The following is a 12188-nucleotide window of genomic DNA, read 5'->3' on the forward strand; positions in this document are numbered from 1 at the left end:
GGTATCTTAACATTCCTACATTATACCCCATCAAATTGAACTGTTACTAAACATTACTCAAACCAAATGACATTTTCTACACGTCAGTTATTAAATGTTGATATTTATATGAAGAGTATCACTACATCATGTAGTAGTGATAGTTGTTTTTGTGACAGCAATGGTAACTGAGTAAGTCATGTGCCACTACACACCATTCAAAATATAGCACAGCAGGGTGTACTTTGAATGGCACTGGGATGCTGAACTGTTCTTTTAGCCACTGGCCATCTGTCCCTCTACATCTTTCAGCTCTTCTTGGCAATAGGACTACAGTTTGCTGCATGCAGATTGTTTACTGAGATATTAGTAATACAATCTAAACCCAGCTCATATCCAACCTGCTTGCTAACTGAAGTATACAAACCTTGCCTAGATTCCCATCTACCAAATCTACATAAAATCATCTATGTACTGGTATCATCTGATGTGATGTTTTTTTTTCTTAATAAACTGGCTACTCAGTGTATGCAGTAAAAAATTTTATGTCGAGGTGTCTCATAACACTTTAAAACATATAAAACCGTTCAGCCCAGAGTTAAAATCTATCATCATGATTTCGTCTTAAGAGTCATGAAAACTGAAGGATCACCAAGTGACAGTCCAGACAATGAAAGGGAGGGTAGCCAAAAATAAAATCAGAGTAAGGCACAGACATGTCAGTAAGTGATATCAACTAGGATAGTTTAGGCCAGTTGAAAAAATAATAGATCCCTGAATGCTAAAGAAAAAACATATGAACAAGATGCAGAAAATGAGAATGCAAAAAAGCTTTGGTTGTCTCTATCAAGAGGTTAACCCATCCATCCATCCATTTTCCAACCCGCTGAATCCGAACACAGGGTCATGGGGGCAAGAGGTCAACTGCCAAATAGTAATATAAAATAAAGCATAAGATGGCTGAAAACTTTAACTGCAATTTTTCCTCTGAACTACAATTAATCCTGATGTAAAAGAGACATATTTAAACTCATAATAATTTTGGGCATGTCAATGGCAGCAACAACTATTAAGCGAAGTAGCGATCTCATGATTTTTGATAAAAAACTTTAGATTATTCTTTGACATCTTGATGCATTTTAGCAGAATTAATATAGTAATATTAGATAATAAAATGGATTAATACACTCTCAAAATGTAAATAAAAACAGAATCTCAGGAAATGATATACTGATACTTTCCTTGGAGATCTGGTCATCATGCAATTTCCTGCTGTTTCCAGATTACACATCAAAAATCCAGCAGAGCTGCTAAGTAAAGTGCAAGCAGCAAGTGCCATACTGTACAGCACAAACACACTAGGTAAACAGATGCCACATTTTGCTTAGTGTCAGGTTTAGACAAATCACAAATGCAGTGTTTTATTTCCAACCCAAAGCACAGAAAAACAGCAGACTTACCAAAGTCAAGTGATCTGTTAATGTTTTATACATAAAACTCCTATTCCTAACACATTTTGTGATATTAGCCTTACATAACAATTCAGAGAAATGTTTGAAATTTTATAAAGTTTGTACTGGTATACTTTATTTTTCATAATTTAATAACAATGATTAAAAACACTGTTGAAAGTGTGCATGAGTTTTCATGAGATTATGGAGGCATATATATTAGTATATGATATTGAAGAAAGTGTGGGGTTTGTGACAAGTGGTCTGTGGCATGATGTAGGTTTTAAATAAATAATTATGTTCCAACAGCGTTCAGGCTTAGAACAGGTGCGGATGGCAGTATGATGGTCTGGCTCCAGGGTTAACTGCGGTGCTTGGCTGATCACGCCCGCTCATGCTAATGTGAATGGATAAGACAGGTGCCTCATTCACACCTCAGAGTGGGTGGAGGGTCTTATCTGCACCCAATCAGGTTGTATAAAAAAGCCTGTACTGCAAACAGAGGGGAGAACAGAAAAAGAGAAAGAAAGAAAAAGAGACCAAAAGAACCGCATAAGAAAGATGGGGTTTCAGAGGAAAGAGAAAGAGCAAGAACGAGAGGCAGGGTTGGGAGAGCCTATGTGAAAGAGGAATGGAGGCAGGTGGTCGGGGTAAGCCTCAGGAAGAGAATCCTGGGGCTGAAGAGGGGGAGCTTGTGACAGTGTGGGTCTGCCCCACACTATCGGGTACCACTGGGAGCCTGTTGAAACTTCCACCACCGATAACGTTTCTGAGGGATGAGCTGAGCAAATGAGGACACCAGACAAAGCAAGGGGATGGTAAAACAGTGAACAGTGCTTTTATTAAAACTAATTAAAACAAGTGTCCAAAAAGTGCAGTGCAAAGTTCAGTAAATAAATAATCCAATAAAAACTGAGCTGTGGAAGTTCAAATTTAAATAAATAAACCCATTAAAAATGAGTTTAAAAACCATCTGGCAGGAAACTGTCCTTTTCTAAAAGTCCAGTGCATCTTTCTTAAAACTGGCAATTCCTCTTTTTATTCTGTACTGGCCTCGCAGCAGAAGAGTCTCCCTGCCGTCCGTCCTTGCCTACAGCAAGGTTCCCTCTCCGGACCTAGGCTCGGGTTCCCAAAATGCCATGGCATTTACATTGGGGGTCTCAGTCCAAGCCTCATTGATCCCCGCTGCATTCCCAGTCTTCTGTGGTGAGTCATTCACACACCTGGTCACTCCCGCTCCTCGTACATGCTCAGCCGGAGTGACCCATTTCAACTGCTCTGCGTGTCTCCAGGGGCTCTGCTCCCAGCTGCCTGCCTTCTTTCTCTCGAGCCTGCTCTCTTCAGCTCACTCAGTTCTGCATTGGCACTCTCTCTCCATCACATTTTCCTGCCCTCTTCTCTTTCTTTAACCTCCATTCTTTTTTTGTCTCCCAATCCCTTGTGCTCCTCTTTTATATGCTGGGGAGCAGTTGCAGGTGTGATCGCCTGATTGCCATCCCAGGCTGATAATGAGACAATCTGACCATCCATACGTGTCGGCAAGGCAACGCACAGTCAGCTGACTGCTTTGCACGAACCCGGAGACGAGCCATCTGCTCAGATGATCTCTCACACCTGCTCTACTCCCCAGTGCGAGCGAGTTCAGTTATCTATTTAAAAGTCCAGTTTTTCTGAGCCACAGACCCACTATACCACAGTGCTCGTATTGAACGATGCCGGGGAGTAGAAGTAGCCAGTTATACAAGGGTCTGGAGGTGGGACACATGAGTGTCAGGTAATAAATACTTGAACCAGGTATTTAAGGATGACTGCAACCTGTCAGTGGATATCTCCTCTTACTGCAAGGTCCAGATAGGATAAGTGGAGGAGACAGAAAGTTGTAGAGGGGAGCACAAGGCTCATATTCTATGAAAGAACTATCTCTGTATTTTAACCTTGTTTTGTTGGATTGACTTGTTTTTTAACCTCCACACACACTTAATTTTTTTTGAAGATTATTTAATTATAGGTTGGATGCACTGCACTACTGCCATTTTGATATTTTGGTTGCTTTTTTTAAATAAAAGCACTTGTCACTTTTTCAACTACCCCTTGCTGTGCATCCTTGTTTGCTTGGCTCATCTTGGTCTATGACTGTTGATGGTTTCACATTAGAAAAGCTCACAGAAGCAACCAGGGAGTGTGAAGCTGACCCAGACCATCACAGGGTTCCCTTGAAGGTTCAAGTGCAGCTTGTACAGGCTCACTTCAAGTACTCAGAGTCTGTGATCACCACAGTGGCTGTTCTTATTCAAATATTGGGCATGACACATTGACTAGGCTGCCTTCTCTCAACTTTTCAACTACAGCACACTCTTGCTAAACTACTAATAGCTAACCATGGGAATTTTTTGCACCTTCCGTTTTACCACTGTTTTGTGAGGTGTTTGAGATTTAAAGAAAACACCTGCAGTTTGGCACTTTGAGGAAATTTCTACAAATGTTTGAAGCCAATTGACTATGTTTATTTATATTGACGACATGTCCATCCAATCAGCATAGCCCTACTATACACATAGTATTCTTGCAGGCCACAGCCACTTCTAGTCTTGTTATGAGGACTTGTCTCCGGGCTATAGCACACACAATTGACTGTTTGTGAATCAAATCCTTAGGCAACCCAAGTTACACACACATATGTACAGATATGAAATGCAAAATTTCAAATGCCAATAATTATGTCAAAATGGTGTGAATATGAAGACAGACAGATATCTGTCTGTAGTATTTATATCAGAAAGTAACATTCAAAGACATGCAAGTTCATGAAATTCTGACAGCAATTTTCAACAAATACTGTATATGCATTATATGTAGATCACAATTTGCATCATAATTTTTAAACATGATGCACCTTCACAGAAGTTTAATTTTTAGATTGTTAAGGGAGATTCCTTTACTTTTATTGTAACTAATAGTTTAGGGTGCAACTTCATAATGTGAGAACAGTGAACTCTCACTATATTCAGGATGACTAAGTCTGTGCTCCTTCAGATTTGTTTCATGTACATTTTTTAAGCCAAGAGCTATTTTCTCAGATAACATTAAAAATACCTGAAGAGATGTAACAGTTGACAAATCCTTTAGCCTCCCTTCTTCATCTTTCAAGTTGTAACCTTCTGGTCTTTTATCTCTTTCACTGACTTTCCACAGTTTAATAGTTTTATCTAGGGAGAAGAAGTGTAATAATTCAAATAAGTAATTATAACATAAACACACAATTTCACATTTAAAAAGATATAACATATGTAACACATTTAGCTAAAAATACCAGGACCCTTTTTCTTACTTTATTTAAAGATTCTTTTGGATTAATCAAAATATAAAATTTATCTTATAAAGAAAGTTGACAAAGGTAGGTAAAATGTGGTAGAGAATTTATAAAGGGACATTTTTCTGATTAAAGGAAACATTCAAAAAATTTCATCACATCCACACAGAAAAGAATGATTATACATTTAATATATGCAATATGACTAACCAGTCAAGGAGTCACAATAAGGCGGTCTTTTCAATCTCCAGCATTGATTTACTGTGAAACCGTGAGCAAGTGAAGCTAGTGCTTCCAAAGTTGAAATGGCGAATAAGTGTACTTAGATAAAATGTCACATAAACAAACAAAATGAGATGTTTTCTGGGATGATAAAACTACAATTACAGCTTATGTACGTTTACAAAACGTCAATTTGTTTTAGACCTGCTCACCAGCAGTACAATGAGTGTAGTGTGAGTCAAATATACTAACATGTAGGATAAATGAGGGCCATTCCACCAGACTACACCACTGAATGAGATACAGAAATAACTTATTTTTATTCTTCCAATGGTCAATAATAATTTATGCCAATCTTGAGCAGGAATGTATTTGTTTGCATGATCATATATTCAAGTATACAGGATTTATATGCTAGAAATTGCTATGACCATCTATTTCCTAATAACGAATCCTTACAAAGAGGAGAAATTGCCATAATTAGAACTTAAAATTTAAACATACATTATTACAAAACACTCCTATAAACCATTATGACAGAATTAAATAATCGGTTGGGTTTATCCATATGTCTAGACTGTTGGTTACCTTAAACTTGACAGTGTGCTAGGAGTGGAATGTGGCCATACACTGCTTTTGGATATGTAGTTCAACGATTACCACATTTAAAGACAAGCGGTACACACCCCACTATGGAGTCTATCATTTAAAATAAGCTAAGGAAAACAAAAATGGAAAGTAAATGTATATTTGATCATTTTGATGCAATGTCATTAAAAGAAGAAATATGGTAATACAGTTCTAGATATGCAGCTCTCCAAAATTCTAAGTATTAGATCTTTCAAAAACTGCACAAGCATGCATTCTGGCAAGATTTTACGATAAAAAATGTTAACATATTAAAATATTTTTAACATGCCATATATTTTATTTAAAATAAACTGAGTAAAGGGGAGTAAAAAATTTACAAGCTAAACCTGTGTGTCCTTTCAGAGATTATCCCGGCTATGCTGCATTATTTGGATTACACATCATTGATGAAAGAAAGGGAAGCAATAATGAGAAAAAGGATTAAAAAAAGAACAAATCCTAAACATATATTAGGTAAAAGTTTCTGGTTCTGGTCTCATTGCTTTACAATACTCAGCTACTGTTTGTCTGGGTTGAGAGACGTTTTGATATATTTTAAAATTTTCAATATTTTGTATTGTTGCATGTTCTAATTCCATATCTATGTGGATTTCATCAAATATACAGTTACAAAATCTGTATCAGCTTTGGGGGCATGTACAGGCAGTGATGCAAGTATATATCTGTAATTGACAGCAGAGACCATGTATACCCCTACACAAGGCTCAAATCAAGCACATATCTAGTGAGCAGTGACATGTTATTAATGCATTTCTCTTGGGGAACAGCTGACAACTTAACACTTTGAACTACTGCTTAATTTTCTAACCTACCTACCCCAACCCCCAGAAACTACTTCCATGGATGAGCTGGCGGATTCAAGAAAACATCAAGGGACTAAAGCTCATCATGTAAATGCTTAATTTCTTGATTATCCTGTCTTGGTCAACAATTTGAGATGTTGCCTCTGTTGAAAAAATATATACTGTATATTAAGAGAAACCAGCTGCCTCAGTCTATCCTGCCTCCACTGGAGATAACATACTGTATTGTCAAAGCTGGTATGCACTTATAAGTAATACCAGTTTCACTAAACCACCACCTGAGAACTGGAAGAAAACCTTTCATATCATTTAACAGCATTCATGACAATCAGTGGGAGCCCCAGCGATCTTATCACTAGCCTGAGATATACTTTGAATCCACATTCTCCTCCTCCACTTGCTTTAAATACCCAAACACCTAGTGCCACTTGGTCGTCTCTGTACATCCCCCATTGCCCTCAAGTAATGTTGATATTGCTATTTATTAAAATTAAATATGAAAGACTGAGGAGCAGTATACATTCTAGCAGCTGAATCATCTTTGAAAACTCAATAGGTGCTCATTGCCAGACAAGCAAAGATTTTCTAACTGTGCTGCCTTGAACTTAGATTTCCCATTAGTCTACATTAAGGACTGTATATATAGGATTGTGGACCGTTGGAAGCTTTGCTGGGTACATTCACAGAAACCAGTAATTGAACCTTTTCCTTAGTAAAATCACATCTTCCTTAAGCTGTCACAACAGGTATTAGTTCATAATAACAGGCTTCCTCTTCATTACGGAGTATAAATGTAACAGTCTCCCTACAATGTTAGACATAATTAACTAAAATATATCACAAAAACATTAATGTGCAGGGGGATGTAGAGATGAATATACTCTGTATGAAATATTAGAAAATGTAGCATTCTTTAACAACCACTCTATAATGTGTTATTTTATATAAAATGATGCAAATGTGGAAAGATTACGAATTAAAGCATACCATTTATATTTAGGCATATATTTTTACAAATTGCAGAAGACAAACTTGGCACATGGATCTACTGCGCCTATTTACACTACATTAATATCTGTATATTGTGTTGTGTTACTCGCCTAGGCTGTCCATGTTCTGGACACTGGTGACTCAAAACAGGCCCAAACTGCATGAATTTGGATGAGCATGTGAACAGTCACAACAATGACTGTGTATTCCATCCAGTGTTGTTTCCTGCTTTCCACCTGGGGTGTATAACCATCAGCATCAAGTGACTCCGTGAGAACCCTAACTACAAAGAGGACTATTTCATTTATGTTAGGTAGAATGCCCAAAGGGGACTGGGCGGTCTCGTGGCCTGGAACCCCTACAGATTTTATTTTTTTCTCCAGCCTTCTGGAGTTTTTTTTTTGTTTTTTCTGTCCACCCTGGCCATCGGACCTTACTCCTTTTTATGTTAACTAAGGTTGTCTTATTTTAATTTCTTATTTGTCTTTTATTCTTCTTTTCTTCATTATGTAAAGCACTTTGAGCTACTTTTTGTATGAAAATGTGCTATATAAATAAATGTTGTTGTTGTTGTTGTTGTTGTATTCTCTGTATGTCACTTAAATCATCCAAGATCAGAAGCTTCAGTTTGGATCAGCTAAAGGCGGCTAAACTCATTTGGTTATGTCAGTTCTCCAAACGCACCTCAGGATTAGATTAGTGTAGCCGGATTCAATCATCTAAGATGATTGCACACTTCTGTGCTGCTTGAAAAGCCCATATACAGTATATCGAGGCTAGAAGGCTAGAAAACATGATTGGCAAGTTGCTTACTGGTGGATAGAGATGGCAAAAGAAATAGCACAAATGTTTTTCCAGGCTGAGCACGAAGTTTTACTGGAGGGGTATGAAGTACTAGGGTGTTGTACAAATTCAAGGAATTAATATGTACAAAAGAAAACACAGCAAAAGCTACCAAAATTCAAAAAGAGGGCTGGCCAAAAGTGGTGGACAAATTATATGTGTGTTTCTTTTATTATTTGTATACAAAATTACATTTCCACAGTGTTACATAATTAATTATTATTTTATTCATTATAATGCAGATCAAATATAAGCACAGTCAGAACCCGGGAACAAGTTAAAGTGAAGTACAAAAATATACTTCAAACTGGTTAAATCTTACATATCATACCATAAACAATTTCAAGAACATTTATTTTATTTATTTATTTATTTATTATTATTACATTATATTATTCGCAGAGTAATGGGGATTGTGGAAGAGAGGTGAAAAAGAGAGTGCAGGCAGGGTGGAATGGGTGGAGAAGAGTGTCAGGAGTAATTTGTGAGAGACGGGTATCATCAAGAGTGAAAGGGAAGGTCTACAGGACGGTAGTGAGACCAGCTATGTTGTATGGGTTGGAGACGGTGGCACTGACCAGAAAGCAGGAGACAGAGCTGGAGGTAGCAGAGTTAAAGATGCTAAGATTTGCATTGGGTGTGACGAGGATGGATAGGATTAGAAATGAGTACATTAGAGGGTCAGCTCAAGTTGGACAGTTGGGAGACAAAGTCAGAGAGGCGAGATTGCGTTGGTTTGGTCATGTGCAGAGGAGAGATGATGGGTATATTGGGAGAAGGATGCTAATGATAGAGCTGCCAGGCAAGAGGAAAAGAAGAAGGCCTAAGAGAAGGTTTATGGATGTAGTGAGTGAAGACATGCAGGTGATGGGTATAACAGAACAAGATGCAAAGGACAGAAAGATATGGAAGAAGATGGTCCGCTGTGGCAACCCCTAACGGGAGCAGCCAAAAAAGAAGAAGATTATATTATATTATTCCTTTAAAAGCTAATAAGAAGAAGGTGGACCAAAAAAAAAAACTGGTGGAGGTCCACCTGGTCCAGACCTCACCCCTGCTGAAGAGCAGGCTCTCTGGCAAAATGCCCATTGCCCTGTTTTTGAGGGCACCGAATGGAGAAGCTCCTCCTCAGAACCAGTGGCACGATGCAACAGTGGTCACTTCTTTATGGGTAAAGGACCAGCATTGCCCATATTTGTGCTTTGTGTGTGCCAAAGGTGTGTTTTCAGAGGCCTTATGGTTTAATTTCCACATATTGCTTTTTTTTCAGTTGCAGGGAATGTCATAACAATTCCACCTGTACCTGAGCAATGAGAGGTTGAACCGTGTGATGTGTTGGAGGAGGACACAGTGTCTGACCATTCATCAGGAGTAAAGGTAAGCATTTAAATACGTAATATTTAATAATGTATAAACTCCACTCTAAGAAATCCTGTACTGACAATGATATAACTGTGCAGGAGCCCATTGTCAGCACACATGCCCCTTCTGGTATACAGTCCACATCGAAAAAGGGAGATGGGGAGCTTAGTTTTGATGTCCTAATGAAGCTTCTTGAAGCATTTGCTCTGTTTTGTGAACACGTGACATGGGAAAAAGGTTCAAAGTTCTATTCTGTGAGCCTTTTCCTGACACTATCAGATGGTTAGTACATACTGTATTACATGCAAACAAAACTCCTAAGGCATTTGTATTTAATTTTTATTTACAGAAAAATGTGCATGCTACAGTATGTACAAAGAATATGTTTGACAAAAAATAACATACAGAAAAGTAAAAATTAGAAAAATACAGCAGGTCATGGAGCTAGATGAACTGAGGAAAACCAAAATCAAGTTGCAGAGACAACTACTTCAGAAACAAATGGTAATGAATTAATCTCTCTTTCTCACATTATGTGTAGTTATTAATCATTCTCTCCTCCTTGCAGTCTAAAAGGAAGTAAAGAGTCATGGGTAATAAACATAACATTTTGCATCATCATTATTGAAAATATTGGGCCACAATTCTGTGTCTGTCAGCTCTGCCACTGGGTTGTTCATGGTGCAGTGGATCAAGGTCATTACCAGGCTGCACCACCACCTCAGAGGCCCTTTCTTTTCTGATTTTGGCTATGTTATGTAAGATAGAGCATGCAACAATTACTTCATATGCTTTGTCAGGTGCAACCCTCAGCCTTTTTAGACAAATCTCTCGTTTAGGTGGCCAAAGGTCATTTCAATTCATGCCCTTTTCCTAGACAGTGCTGCATTATACTGGGTTTGTGGGCTAGGATTGGGGTTGGGGAATTTGGTCAGTAAAAACTGCCTGCAGGAATAGCTTCTGTCACCAACCAGAATCCCATCATGATGACCTGCATAAAATGTAACAATTTTGATTACTAAATATGTGTGGGTATTACCTTACAAGTGTCCAATACAGGTGTGACTCCCTAAAAATTCTGGAGTCATGAATTGACCCTGGCCATCTTGTCTCCTTGTTTGAATGATGCAAGATGCAGGACAGATCATCTGAGAATATATCCAAAGCACGTACGAGGGGGGCCCCAAAAATAACCGGAATTTTGTTGTTGTTAGGTTGGTACTTGTAGTACGTGGTTGGGCCGCTAGGGTGATCTAGTTACACTCCTCACAAGTCAGTCTGCCAAGTGCCATCAGTCTGGAAGGTTGTGCTTGTGTTCAGTGAATTTTTTTGTAAAAGTAGGTTGCGCAACAGTGTGAGAAGGAAACGCCCTGATTTGTGGGAGTCGGGTGATTGGTTCTTTCATCATGACAACACCCCATCTCACACTGCTCTCAGCATTCGCCATTTTTTGGCAAGAAACGGTATGACAACCCTGAACCACCCACCCTACTCACCGGATTTAGCTCCGTGTGATTTCTTTTTGTTCCCTCGGATGAAAAAAGACTTGAAAGGAAGGCGTTTTGCTGACGTCGAAGAGGTAAAACAAGAAACAACCAGAGCATTAAAGGGCATTACTTCAGACAAATTTAAAAAATGTTTCGAACAATGGAACAAACGGTTAGATAAGTGTATTTCAGCCAATGGAGAGTACTTTGAAGGAGACTAATTGTAGTTTGTACAGAAAATTAAATTAAACACGTTTTAAAAATATTTCTGGTTATTTTTGGGTCCCCCCTCGTATGTTAGACAAATGTATTCACTATGTCAATAGACCTATTGGCTGTTTTCAGCTGTAATGAGGTTACACTACCTGTACATTAATACTGTGGAAGCCTTTTCTATTCACGTAATCCCCTTCATTTGCACCTAATGAGGCCTTGAATTGGATCTGAGTACAGTCCAATGCTCCAATCACATTTGGGAACCCTGAGAATTGAGAATATTAGTTGGAATTTTAAAGTTCTTTAAAGAAATGTAGGCTTTTGCCTATACAGGGTGGTCCAGATCTAATTATGCAATTATTGCATTGCATTGCATTAAAAGTTGCATAGTTAGATCTAATAACGATATATTATTTACCCTATACAACTGAAGGCATCTCACACCCAGATAAACTGATTGGAGCTCTGTGAATTTTGTGTCTCACTTCAGCTGCATCGGTGGGGGCCGGGATAGCAGGCTGCTTTCTGCATGTGCTGATTGACACATTTGCTAAAGAAAGATGCTGATGAAGAGGTGCAAAGGAATTTAAGGTGGCCCAGCATTACAACTTTTATCATACGTTCAGGGATTCTAGTTTTAAGTCTATTGTGATTAATGCTATAAAAGTACAACTGTACACTAAAGTGCACAACATGAAATTTATACTGTCTGGATGGTGATGTCACTAACCAAGCACTTCTGGGTTGTTTGCCCCATTACAGTTATAGGGACCAAATATTATTTGCAAATGTTCACATTCTAGCCATAGCCCTCACAAATGTGAAAGGATGAACTGCACATTGTATTTAGCTGCCTTTACATTAAATGAGATTG

The 12188-nt window shown here is 38.3% G+C and overlaps 1 protein-coding gene across 2 annotated transcripts in view; it reads right to left on the reverse strand.

The window, feature by feature from the left end:
• Positions 1–12188, reverse strand: part of LOC114651844 (serine/threonine-protein phosphatase 2A 55 kDa regulatory subunit B gamma isoform) — a 265474-nt gene that overhangs the window by 106658 nt on the left and 146628 nt on the right. For both annotated transcript variants that reach the window (XM_051928221.1, XM_028801862.2), the window contains one exon: positions 4524–4636. In XM_051928221.1, coding sequence (XP_051784181.1) covers positions 4524–4636 — 113 coding nt within the window. The remainder of the gene's footprint in view (positions 1–4523; positions 4637–12188) is intronic.

This window comes from Erpetoichthys calabaricus, chromosome 5, assembly GCF_900747795.2.
Source record: "Erpetoichthys calabaricus chromosome 5, fErpCal1.3, whole genome shotgun sequence".
Classification (NCBI taxonomy): Eukaryota; Metazoa; Chordata; class Cladistia; order Polypteriformes; family Polypteridae; genus Erpetoichthys; species Erpetoichthys calabaricus.